Genomic DNA, 21,064 nt, shown 5'->3' with positions numbered 1-21,064 from the left:
TAGTAACAGAATTTACTTTTTTTTCTGATTCACTTGTATAAGCTATTGGAAATAAATGGACTTTTTAAACGTTCAGTTAGCAATTCATAGTTTCCTTTCCCTAATTTCATATCTCCTAACTGGAACTTCATTTGCATTGCCACTCCTGTAATCTGAAGGAGATACCAGTTTTACTTGTACATCAAGTTGGATTTACTTTTATTATAGGGAGGGGGAAAAACTTTTCGCTCTATAATTTGGTACTGACTTTTCCTAGGCTGTTTTCAAAAAGGTCACTTAACTAGTATTTTTGATGCATTTCCCTACGCATAGTTTGATATCTCTAACTGAATCTTTAATTCCCTTGTTATAACAGAGTTTCTTGAATCCTTGCTATAGCTTCACCATCCTTATATTATGCTTTTACAGCAATTCCCTAGACTCGTGAAGGGGAAGGATGAAGTTTATAATGATATTGAATACCAAACTGTTGCTTGATTTATTCAGGAAGGTGGTTATATACTGGGATCAAGTGACAGCTTAAAAGCTAGTATAATTTATCATCATCAGTTAATTTTCGCTGGGTGTCCACTGGGTGCTGAACATCGTCCAAGGCTTTTTGTCAGCAGGTATGTGCCTGATAAGGTTGATGGAACTCTGAGAAGACGGAATCTTGCGCTTAAGGCACTTGCTGTATAATCAAGGGCAAGTCAGCAAATGCCTAGAGTTGTCAAGCTCTGTGTACAGAACCTATGTAACAGAAAATATTAGGGTCATCTAAGCATCTCTATTCAGTTTCTTCCCTAACCTTGGGTTTTGTGGCCAGTGGATGGATCCCCGAGGATTACCCGAGGATTATCTGCTAAGAAGTTTTCCCTTGTTGGGTCACCTTCATGGCCATCTCTGAGAAGGGCTTTGGGGAGAATTCCCTAGCAGGGGCCTTAGCAGTTTTTTTCTTGTTGGTAACAAGGACTTAGATTCAGGGATTGCCTTAGGGTAGAACCAAGTTACAGGTCTTTATTTGCTAGGCTGGGGATTTTTTTTTCTAGCAATATAAATTCTTTAGCATCTTTGTTAGGTGCTTATCAATACCCTTTTTTGGAGGTGGGGGTGGCATACTTCGTTTTCTGGCGCAAAAGTTGCGTGTCAAATAATGATCTTTGACTCTGGTCCCTTGCCTTGCCACTTTAGTTTCAGAGTTCAGGGATCCCTCTGTCTCCTTTAGTCTTGATCTAATGGCTTCCTGTCACTAGCTCTACTTACGTGGGTGGTGAAGCTTGACCCAGGCTGTATGCTTCCCCAGGCTCCTTCCCCAGGCTGTATCCCTTGTGAATGAGTTGCATGAACTACTTAGTAGGAAAGGCACTTGAGAGAGCCTGGAGTTTCAGGCTTCTGCAGCTCTTGCGCCTCCTTAATATCCCCTTGTTCCATTTTCCAGCACTTCACATTTACCCAGTCAGCACACTGCATTCAGACTGTAACAAATAATTCGGCTGCTGAAATTCAGGTAACATATCCGAACTTTAGTGGTCCGACATTATTGGCTACCAGGGCTATTTCTTACGGGTTTATATCTGTGAGTTGCACAAAGGCAAGTGGGGGCCAAAATCTAGCCCTTGCTCTACTCACTAAGGTTTGCGCTCAGGCAAGGAAGGCTTTTTGAAATTTGTCTCTACAGAGGGCAGTACCTTTTTCGGTTTACAGAGTAGCAAATTTATTTGTGTGATGCTATCTTTGGCTGTGTTGCTTGCAGGTAAAAAAAAGCTTTCTTTAATAAAACTGTCCGCATTTTCTAGTCAGCTTTTATGTTGGCCAGTTAGAATCGAGTTTGTTGTTTTATTGTAGCAGCTACTGAAAGCCATGAGAAATCCAGTATACCAATATACGGGTAGATTTCTGCAAAGCCCCCTAAAGCTCCAGCCTTCCTGTGCATGCAATCTGTGTCCCAAGGACTGATGACTGCTTATTTTAACTAGCTACTTTGCTACTGTTTCATACTGACAGCTTATTTTCCAGCTAGGATGGAGTGATCCTTATTTTCCCCAAACTTAGTTTTGGCTTTACTTAGTTTCCCATTTTAATAACCTACTCCTGATGCAGGTTTTTATATTATATCACAGACCTTCGTTTCAAGGTTTTTGATGTGTACCTTGCCTTACCAGAGAGCCTTATCATATAGAGAAGGGCTGAAGGCACCCAGAGGCAGGCTGGGTCGAGGACCTACGTCAGAAAGCAGTCTGCACCTACCCAAGCGTGTCAATGTGTATATTAAGTTAAAACCTAAGAGTTCTGCATGCTTCTTAACGGCATGTCTTCTTACATGCTTTGTGGTCCTTGAAAGCTGTAATCAGTGTGTAAAGACTCTGGGTGAATTCTGAAGTTTCAAGTGTTTGGGATTTTCAGTATTTGCTTTTTTAGTTGCCAACTACCCTCATTTTACTATAGTATATGTCGCTTAATGTTTGTAAATGGTGACTTGGTTAAGCATTTCTGATGTGTTATTTAAAAAGGTAATACTTGAATATGTTCTATCCCATTGTGATAGATCAAGTGATTACTTCTAAAAACAAATAATAATGGTTTAAAAAATCTTTTTCTATAAACCTCATGGTGAAACACTAGCAAGGTCAAAGAAATGTTTAACTAATGGTCTGAAAATTGAAGTGAGGTGTAGCTACTTAATACTTCCTGACTTGCTATTGTTTTGAGAATTCTGAGGAAAACTTCTATTTGTTGAAACATAACACAGGAACAGTAGGACTTTTCAAACTTCTGCTTGCCCACTATCGATCTTAAAAACAACAATGACAACAAAGGAAATGCCTTTTTATACCTAAAAAAAGTATATGTGATATATATATATATATATATTTGTCCTGAATATGCCCATTATTACCTATTAGAAAACTCAGGAGTCATTCTTCAAAAGAACATGAAGGCATTACATCCCTTTTAAAGTTACCATATTGAAAAATATTGCAGTATGTAAAATAGGTTTTTGGAAGATTGTGTCTTTGTGCTATTTTTTATTAATGTATTTGCAGTCATACAAAAAACACCATTTAAGCTATTGATTTTCTGCAAAATATAAGCACATATACATTTATTTAGATATTTATTATACAATGATAAATAATTGTGCAGAGGTCACTTTATCAGTTGAATCAAATGAGGGAAATACCTATTGAGTCAGTGAACGAAGGAGACCACAGCAACCAGAGGTCTCATCTTCACTATGGGATTAGATGGGAGGATGATATGCTCTTTTAATATATAAATGAAGCTTGTAGACAGCAATCCATAATGAAAGCTGCTAACTTAAACTGAAAATATTCTATTTTCGAATATATGGGTGGTGAGCTTCTATTATCCAGATAAAGTTAACTAGAAACTGATATTCAATAGCTGGTGTAAAGTAAGGCCAAATTTGTCATCCATTCGAGGATAAAAACAAGCATGAGAGAAAAGCTCCACTTGGATGGGATATAATAAAATTTGTGTTATTCATCGATGTACTGTCTGGGGACTTTTCAGTAATACATGCAAATATTAAAAGAAAGTGTAGCTCGCTTTCTTTAATGATCTTTATTGTTGAATTTATTCTTCTGTTTGTATACTTATTTGAAGCCTGTTTATTTACAAGAAGGTTTGGGGTTGATTTATAGGGGGGAAATAGAGCACCTGGTAACAGAATAAAAAATAAAAGGCAAGTAATAAATCAGAAAGAAATGGCGGGGGAGGGGATTAAGTAGGGCAAAGTGAAGAGGGAGAAATCAATGGGGTGGAAATGGGAAGATAAACCTCCCCAGGCCCATGAAGATCTATCATTTTGCCAGTGAAAGTCCTACTGCCCAGGGAGATGTAATACCTTTCTCAAGCTCACAGAACCAGGAAATACTGACTCCAGAATTCAAACCCTAGTGGGTCTTGTTTGTCAAAGCCTGCGCGCGTCCCACCATCTGTTGTTGGCAGTATCTTGTTGAAGAAGACACTTGTGTACCGATTGCTCCTGATATAAAGGAGACCGGCTGGTCCTAGCTTGCCTAGGACTGTCCTGTTTTTAAAACCACTGTTCTACCTCTCAGCACCTCCCTCAGTCCTGAGTAAACTGTGGTGGATGGTCACCCAGCTGGCTCTCCTTCCAACCACCGTAAAGGAAGAAATTTAACAGGGTTGTATCACTGTCCTCGAATGGCAGCTGAAGGCTGGGGTGCTTTTCCTACAGAACTGCGTGATGCATGACTATCCCTCAGCGATAGTCGGATCCTGTGTTATAAGGCTGAGCTGCTGCTTTCTAAGGTCCACCAGAGGCTGTGGATTTGGCAGTGGTCTTTCCACTGCTACTAATATATTGTTTTGTTTCTTTCTTGCTAAGGGAAGAGTGATGTCTTTTGGGTCATTGGGGCTAGGGACAATTTACATGTATTATATGTTGATATACTATACATAGTTGTTCATAGGCTTTGATAGAAGCTATGAATGTTTTAAAATGAGTCCCAGCATTAATTCCATGGCTAACTCAAAGTTTATTTTTTTAACATCTTTATTGGAGTATAATTGCTTTACAGTGGTGTGTCAGTTTCTGCTTTATAACAAAGTGAATCAGCTATACATATACATATATCTTCATATGCCCTCCCTCTTGCATCTCCCTCCCGCCCTCCCTATCCCACCCCTCTAGGTGGTCACAAAGCACCAGCTGATCTCCCTGTGCTACGTGGCTGCTTCCCACTAGCTATCTGTTTTACATTTGGTAGTGTATATATGTCCATGCCACTCTTTCACTTTGTCCCAGCTTACCCTTCCCCTCCCCCGTGTCCTCAAGTCCATTCTCTAGTAGTCGATGGACACTTAGGTTGCTTCCATGTCCTGGCTATTGTAAATAGAGCTGCAATGAACATTGTGGTACATGACTCTTTTTGAATTATGATTTTCTCAGGGTATATGCCCAGTAGTGGGATTTCGGGGTTGTATGGTAGTTCTATTTTTAGTTTTTTAAGGAACCTCCATACTGTTCTCCATAGTGGCTGTATCAATTTACATTCCCACCAACAGTGCAAGAGGGTTCCCTTTTCTCCACCCCTCTCCAGCATTTATTGTTTTTGGATTTTTTTGATGATGGCCATTTGACTGGTGTCAGGTGATACCTCACTGTAGTTTAGTGATTAGTGATGTTGAGCATTCTTTCATGTGTTTGTTGGCAGTCTGTATATCTTCTTTGGAGAAATGTCTATTTAGGCCTTCTGCCCATTTTTGGATGGGGTTGTTTGTTTTTTTTTATATTGACCTGCATGAGCTGCTTGTAAATTTTGGAGATTAATTCTTTGTCAGTTGCTTCGTTTGCAAATATTTTCTCCCATTCTGAGGGCTGTCTTTTCGTCTTGTTTATGTTTTCCTTTGCTGTGCAAAAGCTTTTAAGTTTCAGTAGGTCCCATTTGTTTATTTTTGTTTTTATTTCCATTTCTCTAGGAGGTGGGCCCAAAAGGATCTTGCTGTGATTTATGTCATAGAGTGTTCTGCCTATGTTTTCCTCTAAGAGTTTTATAGTGTCTGGCCTTACATTTAGGTCTTTAATCCGTTTTGAGTTTTTTTGTGTGTATGGTTAGGGAGTGTTCTAATTTCATTCTTTTACAAGAAGCTGTCCAGTTTTCCTAGCACCACTTACTGAAGAGGTTGTCTTTTCTCCACTGTATATTCTTGTCTACTTCATCAAAAATAAGGTGACCATATGGGTGTGGGTTTATCTTTGGGCTTTCTATTCTGTTCCATTGATCTATATTTCTTTTTTTTTTAACGTCTTTATTGGAGTATAATTGCTTTACAATGGTGTGTTAGTTTCTGCTTTATAACAAAGTGAATCAGTTATACATATACATATGTTCCGATATCACTTCCCTCTTGCATCTCCCTCCCTATCCGACCCCTCTATGTGGTCAAAAAGCACCAAGCTGATCTCCCTGTGCTATGTGGCTGCTTCCCACTAGCTATCTATTTTACGTTTGGTAGTGTATATATGTCCATGCCACTCTCTCACTTTGTCACAGCTTCCCCTTCCCCTTCCCCTTCCCCATCCCCATATCCTCAAGTCCATTCTCTAGTAGGTCTGTGTCTTTATTCCTGTCTTACCCCTAGGTTCTTCATGACATTTTTTTTTCTTAGATTCCGTATATATGTGTTAGCATACGGTATTTGTTTTTCTCTTTCTGACTTACTTCACTCTGTATGACAGACTCTAGGTCCATCCACCTCACTACAAATAACTTGATTTCGTTTCTTTTTATGGCTAAGTAATATTCCATTGTATGTATGTGCCACATCTTCTTTATCCATTCATCCAATGATGGACACTTAGGTTGCTTCCATCTCCTGGCAATTGTAAATAGAGCTGCAATGAACACTTTGGTACATGACTCTTTTTGAGTTATGGTTTTCTCAGGGTATATGCCCAGTAGTGGGATTGCTGGGTCATATATCTGTTTTTGTGCCTGTACCATACTGTATTGATTACTGTAGCTTTGTAGTATAGTGTGAAGTCCAAGAGCCTGTTTCTTCCAGCTCTGTTTTTCTTTCTCAAGATTGCTTTGGCTATTCGGGGTCTTTTGTGTTTTCCATACAAATTGTGCAATTTTTTGTTCTAGTTCTGTGAAAAATGCCAGTGGTAGTTTGATAGGGATTGCATTGAATCTGTAGATTCCTTTGGGTAGTATAGTCATTTTCACAATGCTGATTCTTCCAATCCAAGAACATGGTATATCTCTCCATCTGTTTGTATCCTCTTTAATTTCTTTCATCAGTGTCTTATAGTTATCTGTATACAGGTCTTTTGTCTCCTTAGGTAGGTTTAATCCTAGGTATTTTACTCTTTTTGTTGCAATGGTAAATGGGAGTGTTTCCTTAATTTCACTTTCAGATTTTTCATCATTAGTGTATAGGAATTCAAGAGATTTCTGTGCATTAATTTTGTACCCTGCTACTTTACCAAATTCATTGATTAGCTCTAGTAGTTTTCTGGTAGCCTCTTTAGGATTCTCTGTGTATAGTATCATGTCATCTGCAAACAGTGACAGCTTTACTTCTTCTTTTCTGATTTGGATTCCTTTTATTTCTTTTTCTTCTCTGATTGCTGTGGCTAAAACTTCCAAAACTGTGTTGAATAATAGTGGTGAGAGTGGGCAACCTTGTCTTGTTCCTGATCTTAGAAGAAATGGTTTCAGTTTTTCCCCATTGAGAACGATGTTGGCTGTGGGTTTGTCATATATGGCCTTTATTATGTTGAGGTAAGTTCCCTCCATGCCTACCTTCTGGAGGGTTTTTATCATATATAGGTGTTGACTTTCGTCAAAAGTCAACTGCATCTGCATTCTGCATCTATTGAGATGATCATATGGTTTTTCTCCTTCCGTTTGTAATATGCTGTATCACGTTGATTGATTTGCGTATATTGAAGAATCCTTGCATTCCTGGGATAAACCCCACTTGATCATGGTGTATGATCCTTTTAATGTGCTGTTGGAATCTGTTTGCTAGTATTTTGTTGAGGATTTCTGCATCTATGTTCATCAGTGATATTGGCCTATAGTTTTCTTTCTTTGTGACATCTTTGTCTGGTTTTGGTATCAGGGTGATGGTGGCCTCGTGGAATGGGAGTGGTCCTCCCACTACTGTATTTTGGAAGAGACTGAGAAGGATAGGTGTTACCTCTTCTCTAAATGTTTGATAGAATTCGCCTGTGAATCTGTCTGGTCCTAGGCTTTTGTTTGTTGGAAGATTTTTAATCACAGTTTCAATTTCAGTGCTTGTGATTGGTCTGTTCATATTTACTATTTCTTCCTGGTTCAGTCTCGGAAGGTTGTGCTTTCCTAAGAATTTATTCATTTCTTCCAGGTTGTCCACTGTATTGGCATATAGTTGCTTGTAGTCATCTCTCATGATCCTTTGTATTTCTGCAGTGTCAGTTGTTACTTCTCCTTTTTCATTTCTAATTCTGTTGATTTGAGTCTTCTCCCTTTTTTTCTTGATTAGTGTGGCTAATGGTTTATCAATTTTGTTTATCTTCTCAAAGAACCAGCTTTTACTTTTATCGATCATTGCTATCTTTTCCTTCATTTCCTTTTCATTTGTTTCTGATCTGATCTTTATGATTTCATTCCTTTTGCTAACTTTGGGTTTTTTTGTTCTTCTTTCTCTAACTGCTTTAGGTGTAAGGTTAGGTTGTTTATTTGAGATGTTTTTTGTGTCTTGAGGTAGGCTTGTATTGCTATAAACGTCCCTCTTTGAACTGCTTTTGCTGCATCCCGTAGTTTTTGGGTCATTGTGTTTTCATTGTCATTTGTTTCTAGGCGTTTTTTGATTTCCTCTTTGACTTCTTTAGTGATCTCTTGGTTATTTAGTAGTGTATTTTTTAGCCTCCATGTGTTTGTAGTGTTTTACAGATTTTTTTCCTGTAATTGATATCTAGTCTCATAGCATTGTGGTTGGAAAAGATATTTTCTATGATTTCAATTTTCTTAAATTTACCAAGGCTTGATTTGTGATCCAAGATATGATCTATCCTGGAGAATGTTCCATGAGCACTTGATAAGAAAGTGTATTCTGTTGGTTTTGGATGGAATGTCCTATAAGTATCAATTAAGTCCGTGTGGTTTAATGTATCATTTAAAGCTTGTGTTTCCTTACTTATTTTCATTTTGGATGATCTGTCCATTGGTGAAAGTGGGGTGTTAAAGTTCCCTACTATGATTTTGTTACTGTCAGTTTCCCCTTTTTTGGCTGTTAGCATTTGCCTTATGTATTGAGGGGCACCTATGTTTATGTTTGGTGCATAAATATTTACAATTGTTATATCTTCTTCTTGGATTGATCCCTTGATCATTATGTAGTGTCCTTCTTTATCTCTTGTAATAGTCTTTATTTTAAAGTCTGTTTTGTCTGATATGAGAATTCCTACTCCAGCTTTTTTTTGATTTCCATTTGCATGGAATATCTTTTTCTATCCCCTCACTTTCAGTCTGTATGTGTCCCTAGGTCTGAAGTGTATCTTTTGTAGACAGCATATATATGGGTCTTGTTTTTGTATCCATTCAGCCAGTCTATGTCTTTTGGTTGGAGCATTTAATCCAGTTACATTTAAGGTAGTTATCGATATGCATGTTCCTATTACCATTTTCTTAATTGTTTTGGGTTTGTTATTGTAGGTCTTTTCCTTCTCCTGTGTTTCCTGCCTAGAGAAGTTCCTTTAACATTTGTTGTAAAGCTGGTTTGGTGGTACTGAATTCTCTTAGCTTTTGCTTGTCTGTAAAGGTTTTAATTTCTCCATCGAATCTGAGTGAGATCCTTGTTGGGTAGAGTAATCTTGGTTGTAGGTTTTTCCCTTTCATCACTTTAAATATGTCCTGCCACTCCCTTCTGGCTTGCAGAGTTTCTGCTGAAAGATCAGCTGTTAACCTTATGGGGATTCCCTTGTATGTTATTTGTTTTTCCCTTGCTGCTTTTAATATGTGTTCTTTGTATTTAATTTTTGATAGTTTGATTAATATGTTTCTTGGCGTGTTTCTCCTTGGATTTATCCTGTATGGGACTCTCTGTGCTTCCTGGACTTGATTAACTATTTCCTTTCCCATATTAGGGAAGTTTTCAACTATAATCTCTTCAAATATTTTCTCAGTCCCTTTCTTTTTCTCTTCTTCTTCTGGTTCCCCTATAATTGGAATGTTGGTGTGTTCAGTGTTGTCCCAGAGGTCTCTGAGACTGTCCTCAATTCTTTTCATTCTCTTTTCTTTATTCTGCTCTGCTGTAGTTACTTCCACTCTTTTATCTTCTGGGCCACTTATCCATTTTTCTGCCTCAGTTATTCTGCTATTGATTCCTTGTAGAGAATTTTTAATTTCATTTATTATGTTTTTCATCATTGTTTGTTTGCTCTTTAGTTCTTCTAGGTCCTTGTTAAACATTTCTTGTATTTTCTCCATTCTTTTTCCAAGATTTTGGATCATCTTTACTGTCATTACTCTGAATTCTTTTTCAGGTAGACTGCCTGTTTCCTCTTCATTTGTTTGGTCTGGTGGGTTTTTACCTTGCTCCTTCATCTGCTGTGTGTTTCTCTGTCTTCTCATTTTGCTTAACTTACTTTGTTTGGGGTCTCCTTTTCGCAGGCTGCAGGTTCGTAGTTCCTGTTGTTTTTGGTGTGTGCCCGCAGTGGCTAAGGTTGGTTCAGTGGGTTGTGTTGGCTTCCTGGTGGAGGGGTCTGGTGCCTGTGTTCTGGTGGATGAGGCTGGATCATGTCTTTCTCGTGGGCAGGACCACGTCCGGAGGTATGTTTTGGTGTGTCTGTTGACTTATTATGGTTTTAGGCAGCCTCTCTGCTCATGGGTGGGGTTGTGTTCCTGTCTTCCTAGTTGTTTGGCATAGGATGTCCAGCACTGTAGCTTGCTCATCGTTGAGTGTAGCTGGGTCTTAGCATTGTGGTGGAGATCTCTGGGAGAGCTTTCACCGTTTGATATTACCTGGAGCTGGGAGGTCTCTAGTGGGCCAATGTTCTGAACTCGGCTCTCCCACCTCAGAGGCACAGGCCTGACACCTGGCCGGAGCACCAAGACCCTGCCAGCCACACGGCCCAGAAGAAAAGAGAGAAAAAAAGGAAGAAATAAAAATAAAATAAAATAAAGTTATTAAAATTAAAAATTAAAAAATTATTAAAAATTAAAAAGTATAAAAATATTAAAAGGGAACAAGGAAAGAAGACAGCAACCAAACCAAAAAACAAATCCACCAATGATACAAGCGCTAAAAACTATACAAAAAAGAGAACAAAGAAACAAACAAAATGGACAGACAGAACCCAAGACAAGACAAATGGTAAAAGCAAAGCTAGACAAAATCACACAAAGAAGCATACATATACATACACACTACAAAAAGAGAAAAAGGAAAAAAATCTATATATTTTGGGAAGTCTGAGGTCTTCTGCCAGCATTCAGTAGGTGTTCTGTAGGAGTTGTTCCACACGTAGATGTATTTCTGGTGTATTTGTGGGGAGGAAAGTGATCTCCACATCTTACTCCTCTGCCATCTTGAAGGTCTCATTTTCAAATTACAGGTGTAGGAACAGGTTTTGTTGAGACAGGTGGAGAAGTAGGTTGGCATAGAGCAAGCCAGCTTGCTGCTGCCCGCAGTCTGGCCCTTGGTTGCCACGGCCGTCTGTCGGTCCCGTGAGCCTCGGAGGGAGGACAAAAGAGGTGTCCCTGTGGCCGGGACAGGCTCTCAGTATAGGCGATGGGAAGGACCCGAGTGAGGAGCTGAGGTGGCTATGGCCGCTCCCGCTGCGGATGCCGCCGATTCCCCTGGGCCGAAGGTGTCGGAGAGGCCGTGTCCTCAGGATTGTGGTGCCCGGAGCACAGCGCTCGCCTCAAGGTTTATTTCTTATGTAACAGTATGAGATGAGTATTCCAGGTCGTTGAGAGGCTCTGTTCCTTGCTGCCATTCAGATTCCTTCTGTTCGGTTTCTCCAATATCCCTTAAGATATTTCCCTCAGCTGTGGTCAAAGCTGGGTTGCCCAAGTGCAAGAAAAATAGTATAGGGAGGACACACCCAAGTCTTAAGGCCCCGGCCTAGAAGTGGCAAGAATAATTTCTTCTCTCAGTCCTTCAGAGCGAACACGGACACGTGGCTGAACTGAACTGCAAGGGAGGCTGGGAAATGGGTTATCCCCACGCCCGGGACAATGGGGAGGATGGATCTGGTGAACAGCTAGCAATCACCCTCTTCCAGGCTCTACTTAAAGATGTTTAAGTACTTCCTAAATGTTCTTTATGACATGGAGGAAAGTGCTCAATTCTCCAAACTTCTAAAAGTTGTATTGTGTTGTTTTGGGAAGAAGTACATCTAAGCCCTGACATCTGGTGATTTATTTTGCAATACTTAAAAAGGAATTACTGTTAAAAATGCTAACCATTGTGATAGCATCATAAGACAATCCCCTCCATCCTGTGAGGCCTCAGTCATGTAATCAGAATTTAATTGGGATTCTCAAATGATCAAGGTTCCAAAAAAATTACAGTTCCAAAATATATCTCAGTATGTTAGTATACACATTAAATAAAATGAAGGTGGAAAATCAGAAGGCCCTTGGAGGGGAACTAAGGACACAGAAATAGAAAATGCCAGGAGCTTCCAGAGTGTGTGTTAGGATGCTGGGTCCACCCAGGGTCTGCACACTGGGAAAGGCTTGCATCAAGCTGATACCTGGTTGTCTAATAGCACATTTATTTTAGTTGATTTTAGCCTAAATTTAGATTATAACAATAAAGTAGTATAGTTTTGTCATATTAGTGCATATTGAAGAAACTTTTAAAGCTATTATTGTGTGTAGATGCATATTTTATGTATATATAATAAAACACTATTTTGTTATAGATATGTATAAATGAAGTCTGCGTGTGTGTGTGTGTGTGTGTGTGTGTGTGTGTGTCTGTCTGTCTGTCTGTCTGTCTGTCTGTCTCATAGTGACCGTGGAGTAGCATAGTACTTGGTACCCAATAAAAGCTTTGTAGCTATCCCTAGGAAGAGTAAATTCGGTTTTAAATCCTAAGCATTTAATTTAGATTTTTTTTGTATGTGTACAACAACCATTTAAACTGACTAAACGGCATGAGAATTCTTTTGTAATTTTATTAAATCTGACTTGTGTAAAGAGACCAGCGACTGAAGACGATTTGCACATGCTAATAGATTATACGCTATAGCAGAATGTTGCTTTATATTGCTACTCCAGCAGCTGCAGTTTCAAGTATAGTTATTACTAGCTCCAATATCACCCAGTTTTTTAAAAAAAAATTTTATCAAAAGAAGTTCATGCTATTGACTCATTACTCCCATATTTATTATTATTGAAAATCACTAGATCTAATTCTATTGGTTTCCTTCCTGATTGAAAACATTTGAACCTGGAAAGCACAGTATTTCTTAAGACATTTGTAACTATTCATCATGGATATTAAAATTACAATCATGGTGCATTGTGTGAACAATGATTAAAAAAAAATTCTTTACACATATGGTAAGCGGGTGACCAATGCTATCCAGGTTTGGAGATGCTGAATGTTCATATAACTGGTATTTGAAATTTTGATGTGTATTGCATTTGTTACTGAATATCAAGAATACATTTTTTTGCTCATATAGAGTAAGTTTAAAATGGGGTCTTTTGTAGAAGCACCCATCCTGTTTAGAATGATATAACAGATGCTGAATGTTCACATATCAAACAAAATGCCAGGCTTCTGTAGAAAAGAGGTGTCAAAAAGTTTCTTTGTACCTTTAACGCATGTGATTATGTAGTACAAAATGCAGAGTTTGTAAAATTTCTTGAATATACAGGCAAAAAAATGAATAATTCAAAACAACTCATAAGTTCTACATTCTATTGTCCCTTTATAACGCAGGCAGAAGATAGCAGTGCACTCCCAATAGAGCTGAATTTGCACAAGTTACACCTCTGAAAATGCCAGATGGTCTATGGTCTACTTTTGAGAGCTGTCACATATGTAAAGATTTGAAAAAAGAAAGACAGCTGAATGAGAGCAGTGGATCATTAAAGGGAGAGTGAGGGTCCCTAGGCATCACTTGTGTTTTAAGAAGCATTGTGTCGTTTCCATATTAGTGTGCTTTTTTTTTTTTTTAAGCCATACACAACTTTTACACAATAAGGAAAAGAAATCTGTTTAAAACCAAGTAGTTATGGTTTAATCAGTCAGATGTTTCTGTTCTTTATTCAAGAATAAAATCACATTCCTGATTTGGTTTTACTTGTACTTTTACTGTAAGATTTAATTCACATCTATGAAAAATGATCAATGAAGTTAAATGTCTTAAGATAATTCATATATCTAGGGTTTATCCAGTTTTGATTTGACTTATATATTGCATGTATCTGACAAAATCATAATGTTAAGAAACTGGAACGAAGAGATAATACTTGGTTACTTGACCCATAATACAAACTACACTAAAAATAATTAGGTGGCAGTGAAACAAAAATGAATGTACTATCATTTATCTGCCAACAGAAATAGATATCATTTTGAAGATTGAAATGTAGATAAATCATTAAGGATATGTTTGAATATCACTCTGGCCATACCCAGTAATTTGCAAAAAGTCAATTTTGATAGTAGGAAAAGGTCAGACCTGTCGGTTTTAGAATTTGGTGGCAAGACCTGATGTCTTTTGCCACCTTTATTTTTACTTATGGAGAATGTTTATTACATAATAATTTTAAATTGATCTTGGATTATGGAATATGACAGCGCCTTTTTGATTGATAAGTCTCCCCAGCATCGGTCAGTAACATTTCAACTTAACCCAGCTCTCAGATTGCTTGAATTATTCTTTGTGTAGAAGAAGTGGCCCAAAACATTCCATTTATTTGGTGCGATTATTGGAAGGAGCTCTGAAAAGAACACCAAATTAGGTTTAACTGTCTTCTTTGGCATCCCGTTAAATACGTATGCATAACTAGCTTTATGTTCAATAGCAGTCATTAGGATGTCATTCTAGTTGATACAAGAAGCTACAGGAGCAGCAAATTAATCTCTGGATTAAATGATTGCACACCCATAAGAAATAGATCTTCTGCACAAGCCTTGATTGTTGATTTCAGTTTTGAGAGGGGCATATATAGCTAGTAAACAGAGAAGTAACCTTCTTTTTTCTTTTCAGCAGAAGTTAGGAGAAAAACAGAACATTTTGATAAATTTTATAGCTGTTACTTTGTGTTATTCCCAAATAATAAATGTTTAGAAAACTATTCTCCTTTATCACTAAAAAACTGAATAACTCTAAGAGGAGTTCATATATTAGTTTTATAAATTGGGTATCATTGTTAATAGACTTGGTATGAAAGGATGCTTTCATTAAGCAGAAAAACACCAAATTTTTTTCTTACAATATGCACATTCATGAGTAAAATATTCTGGTATGTTAAGATGTTTTTCCTTAAGAGACATAGGATATGTGAACAAGAATGGAAGTAAACAATGTGTGCTGAAGAGTCACTCAAATGCAAGCTGTCTTGTTTGTCAAAAATATATACCAAGTCTTAGGTAGTCCCCAGATGACAGATAATTAGTCCATTTTAGACTTATCAGTGCCATGTATAACTGTTACAGTTTTGCATGCAATACTTTTTCTAAGTCAAAGACCTCTTAGTATTCAGATTTAATTTACATTTCCTAACTGTTCATAATCATAAACAGAAAAGACTAAAACAGCAGCTTCAGATTTTAAAATTCCAGGAAATGATATAATAGTAAAATTTGACACCGAACGTTTTTTGTTGTTGCTGTTGTTTTGATGAAATGCTATGATTGGTCACTCTGCTTAGGAGCTACACAAGCAAGGTAAATGTTGATTTTAAGAACCTCATTACCTAACCAATGTAAACAGATAACATTTTGGGTTGAGATCAGGGCTCTTAGCTGCAAAAAGCAGAATCCATTTTAGCTAATTTATAGAAAATAAATGTATTAGTAGCAATAGATTCTCCCAAGAGTTACACAGCCAAGGATCATGCCCATCCATTCAACGGGGCTTCCCTAATGAAAACCCCACTAATGCTGCACCCTAGGCCCACTGGTCTGCTAGGAAGTGGACACCAGACACCGCACCCACTGCCAAGACCAACAAATGCCTTCTTCGCTGTCTGTGCGAGAGGCTCCACGACCCAGGTGTGGCTGCCATCTTGCATTGGTACTTCTGCACCGTCTGCACTTCTGCATACTTCTCCTTGGTAGAATGTAAGTCACGTATGTGCCCTCTAACTCAAGAGGAATGTAGGGAAGAGATAGAGCACGTTATCAAAAGCTATGGGCGTATTCAGAAATGCTGGGCAGACAGATGATCGCTAGTCACCCGCTTGTTTTGTGATTTGTTGTCCAAAGAGTCAAAGTAGTTTGCCCTTTTTAGTGTCGTGCTAATAAAATGTTCTTTTATAATTTTCTTTTAAGCTCTTCATATATAGACATTTAATCCATCTGAAATTTCTTTGTATGAGATACACGTGCATTTGCACGTGCACACATATACATTTTGGGGACTTTCTCTGCTGTTCCACTGGTTTATGTCTATGCCTGGACCGCCACCATACTGTCTCAGTTACTGTAGTTTTAAAATAAGACTTTATATCTGGTAAGTCAAGTCCCACATTTGTCTTTTTCTTCCTTAAAATTTCCTTAGTGATTCTTGTACTCTTACTTACAAATTTGGGGATCAGCTCGTCAAGTTCCACAAATAAGCCTTTTGGAAATTTTATGGGAATTACATTAAATAAATTGGCGAGAATTAACATATTATCAGAATGAACATTTATACTCTCTCCATTTATTAGGCTTTTCTTTTATGTCTTTCAGTAATATTTTGTAATTTTTGCCACGAAATCTCTGCCGCCTTTTCTCTAGCTTAATTCCTAGATACTTACAGGGGTTTTTGTTTGTGGGCTTGTTTTTCTTCTTTTGTTGCTATGAAGAGTTCAATTTTTCTTGCATATTTACTAGTTGCTTACTGTTGGCTTGTAGAATTTGGTTGGTTTGAATATGGTTCATCGTGTGTAAGTCTTGCTAAATTCTTAGTTTTTCAGAATGTACAGTCTCTTAGATTTCCCCTGGAATATTCAATTATGTACCCATCTCAGAAATTTTGTTTCTTCCTTTCCAGGACTCACCCCTGTTTTTTTTCTTTTTGGTGTTTATTGTTTTCGCCAGTGTAATGTTGCATAAGAGGGTGAAGGTGGGCATTGTTTTCTTGGTCCTGACCAAACAGGAGCACTTCTCCAGTGTTGACTTTTAATTTTGCTAGATGCGTTTTGCCAGATTAAGGAAGTTCTTTTCTATTCCTATCTTTCCATAAATGGTTTATTTTAAAATCAAATTAAAGAATATGGAAAAGGTTTTCTTCTTCAGAATTTAAAGTGGAATTAAAAAGAAAAACAACTATCTCGTTCTCTCTTATCCAGCTTTGATACCTGACCTCATTGTTCCTTGCCTCTTATCTCAAAAGGTAATTGAGCAGTTTATCATTTTCAGGGATATTGCTATAATACTGTTAGTCTATGGCACCTAAAAAAGGACCTGGGACTTAGAAAACAATCCACATTAGCTGTTGAATGAGTTTTGAATGAACGTTTTTCAGATTTGCAACTTAAATTTTTTAAAGAAAAAAAATACCTTTTTTTCTCCTCTTTTTATATCCCTTGTGGAAAGTCACCCTTGATGACCCCCTTCCCATTTTCCCTTTTAGTAATTATGCTTTCTCTATGTTCATGTTTATTCATGTTTTCCTTTTATTTTTTTTTTTCCTCTTCACTTTTAGGATCATGGGTAAAATCCAAGAAAGTCTGTTACTGAGTCTATTTTGATTATTTTCAAATATTCATTTTTTTAACTGGATAAACTTTGCCTGTTTTTTTCACTTAGCCCAACCTCAGCGCTTGCCTCAGCTTCAAACTGCAGCACAGGAAAGTGAGGAGGAAATAAGCAAGATAAAGAACGGCCACCCAAGTCTGAGCAATGGAAATGGAATCCACCACGGGGCCAAACATGTATCTGCAGAGAATCGAAGACTTTCAGCACCCGTTTCTCAAAAAATGCATAGAAAAATGCAATCCAGCTTGTCTGTAAGCAGTGACATCAGTAAGAAGAGTAAAGTAAATGCTGTCTTTTCTCAAAAGACAGGCTCGTCACCTGAAGGTAAGTGAAATATATGCATATTTTATTTGACCAGATGTAAAATCATATTCGCGAATAAGTATTTGATCAAGCAAACGTAAATGCAGAATCTTGCTTATCCTCCAAACAGGAATTTTGGTAAAATGCAGCTTCCCCAAAGGAAAGCACAGGCCGGGAACGGAAGCGTTGGCCGCTGACATCCTGCTTTTAGATTGTCTTCTAGACTGAACAGTCATTACTTTAAATATGACTGCTATACTTCTTTTTTTAATACCACCTTTAAAAATACAAATACAACGTTTTGGTGGCATATGAATGTATGTATTTTTTTCATCCCTGATTCAATATGTTATGCTGTGGTTCAGAGATACCCGCTTGTATTTTTGTCTTGCAAATCAGTTTTCAAATATGCAAAACTAAAGCAAAGATGGTCATTTTCGTGCTTTTGCCGGGGAGTGGGCTAGGTAATCTCTGTTGCTTGACGGACCAGTATCTTCCAGCTACCAGTGCTGCCCTGGACAGCTCCCCTCCCCCAGCCCTGCCTCATTCCAAGCTCACTGTGGTCTGGCCTTTAGCGCCTTCCCTAGAGGCACTAGGCTACGTTCTCTGACCTCTCAGGAATTAGTGATTACCTTGTTAATTAAATACTATGAAGCTGGAAAAGCTTTTGTTTATTATAACACAAACCCATCTGGTGATGCTGGGTTTATAACCTACAGATTCCTTTTATAAAAATGGCGGTCGTGTTGTGTCAAAAAAAAGAATAGCTTTCCCTCAAGTTTAAGGTCCCAGATTTCTCCCAGCATATATGCATGTTCCTCTGCTCTACCTCTTCCCTCCTTTCAGCAGTTCGTGGGTATCAAAAACTCGAATCTTTTTTTTTTTAAATATATATATGTATTTTTTCTGGTTCAGGTATTGTGTTTGTGTGTGTATATATATATACATTCATATAGATAAAATAGAAACTATTTTTCTTATTCCCCTTACCTTTCTATTTTAATTATCATGACATCTTAAAGAAGGGAAATTCTGGGGATGCTTCTGTGAAGTTGGCCATGCTTATTCATAGAGAGAGAAATTGAGTTGTAAATAGGAAATTGTATTGAGAGTTACCAGTAATGAGTGGGAGAAAGGATATTACATTTTTGGCTACAGGTGTCTCAAACTCAACTGAGGTAAAGTGTTAGGTTGATCAAATGATATGATAATAAATGGTCTGCATAGTTCCAGGTCAGTGACACTACTTTCCAAACTAATTAGATTGAAAGGGACATGATTGACACTTTAAAATGAGTTTGACATGTAAGCTGCGTGGTCATCTCTGAAGCATAGGTAGGCTGTTAACTAAACTGGCTCTCCAAGGAGTTGGGAAGGCAATGCAATTTTTGAGAGAGAATCTTTGCTTCTAGGTGATTGGGTGAAATAATTGAATGCAATTGAAATCTTCTTGTTTTATACATTTGACTTTTCTTATTGTGCCCCTAACCTCTAATTTGCCATTTGATATTTACTGATTTTAAATAATGGTAACATTTGCATATCCAACTTGAAATAGCTTATGGAATTTTTATAAAATTTGTTATTATTCACTTATTTTTAATACCATGTCTGAATTGATTTCTAATGGAAGAATGCAGCTTTGTAAGTAACATATGAAGGAAGAGGAAAACCAGTAGTTATATAAATGAAGTAATATAAATGAAATATAATTCTACTCTCCCTTCCTCTCTCCTCTTCCTTGCTTTTTCTCTACTATCCTCCTCTTCCCCACACTACAAAGGTGTGGATAAGGGAAGTCCCTTGTAATCCTTCTCTTATTACAAAATCTGTTCCAGATTGGATCGGGGGTATGAGGAGTAGGAAATGCCAGTGGAGTTGTCTGTCTAAACATACTGTACAATGTCCTACCCATTTACTTCACTCTTACGCTATTCAATTTAGCCTGATGGTAGGTTCCTTTTATTGTGATTGATTACTTGAACTTAGATGAAAATTCCATTGTCCTACTACTTGGACATCTTCCTGCTTTTTGCTGCTATTTAAGGTTGTGCCTTCACATTTTATTGTTTCTTCTGACTTTCAGTTTTGAAGGAAAGTTTAAACAAACAAAAAGCACAGAACTGGTAGATGGCAAATTAAAAGGAAAAGGACCTCAGCTCTGCCACCAACTAGCTGGGGCACTTGGGTCTGGGGCTGCTTTTTTCTAGAAAATGCCTTGGATTAGATATCTAAAAGGTTAGGTTCGATTCCAGGATTCTGTGGTGCTTTCTTTATAGCAAAGCTGCTTGACTCTCAGAACAGGTCTCTTGCTGTATAGAATATGTGAATCCTGGGCAAGTAGAAATCTAGTAACTGCTGATAGAACAGGGCAACGGGAGAAATCCTTTTTTAATTATTTCTTTTTATTGAAATATAGTTGATTTACAATGTTGTGTTAGTTTCAGGTGCACAGCAAAGAGATTTTTATATATATATATGTGTGTGTGTATATATATATACACACACACATATATGTATATATACACACACATATATATATATTTTTACATTCTCTTCCATTATAGGTTATTACAAGATCTTGAGTACAGTTCTTGAGTACAGTTCTCTGCACTATACAGTAGGTCCTTTGTGTTTATTTAATATGTAGTAGTGTTTGTTTATATTTTAATTGCAAACTCCTAATTTATTCCCCCCCCCACTTTCCCCTGTGGTAACCATAAGTGTGTTCATTTGTATCATTTTTTTAGATTCCACATATAAGCAATATCATATATTTGTCATCTATACATACGATATTTGTCTTTGGCTTATTTCACTTAGATGAACCTAGAGATTATCATACTATGTTGACGCAAGTGGCATTATTTCATTCCTTTTTATGGCTGAGTAATATTCCATTGTGTATATATTCTACATCTTCTTTATGCATACATCTGTCGATGGACACTTAGGTTGCTTCCATGTCTTGGCTATTGTAAAGAGTTTCGATAAACAGAGATAATATCTGGATTTCAGGAGGCCTGTATGTCAGAACAGTAGGTCTTGAACAGGCTTGATTTGTGATACTATTAAAAATGGATAGAAATTATTTTTTAAAAATCAATGGGGGATTTAATTACTAGACTTTTCTCATTTTATGTTTTTCCTTTTGTTTCACATTTTTCTTAAATCTTCGTCGTCTATGCCTGTTCTTATAGCAAAGTGAGCAAATGCTAGCAAAACAATATTCGCTGAAAACAGTTAACCTTGCCCAGATTGGCAATGTGTGTTTTTTTCTGGATAAATGGTGCTTGCGGTTATGATTTACAATATTGACAACCAGAGGGACATTGTTCTGGTTCAGATGGTGGAATTAAATGTATAA

The 21,064-nt window shown here is 37.5% G+C and overlaps 1 protein-coding gene across 2 annotated transcripts in view; it reads left to right on the top strand.

Annotated features, from left to right (window-relative positions):
- Positions 1 to 21,064, top strand: part of MDFIC (MyoD family inhibitor domain containing) — a 98,903-nt gene that overhangs the window by 44,377 nt on the left and 33,462 nt on the right. For both annotated transcript variants that reach the window (XM_060156012.1, XM_060156011.1), the window contains exon 4: positions 17,446 to 17,718. In XM_060156012.1, coding sequence (XP_060011995.1) covers positions 17,446 to 17,718 — 273 coding nt within the window. The remainder of the gene's footprint in view (positions 1 to 17,445; positions 17,719 to 21,064) is intronic.

The sequence above is a fragment of the Lagenorhynchus albirostris genome, chromosome 8, assembly GCF_949774975.1.
Source record: "Lagenorhynchus albirostris chromosome 8, mLagAlb1.1, whole genome shotgun sequence".
Lineage (NCBI taxonomy): Eukaryota > Metazoa > Chordata > Mammalia > Artiodactyla > Delphinidae > Lagenorhynchus > Lagenorhynchus albirostris.
This window is presented reverse-complemented; position numbering and strand designations above follow the sequence as displayed.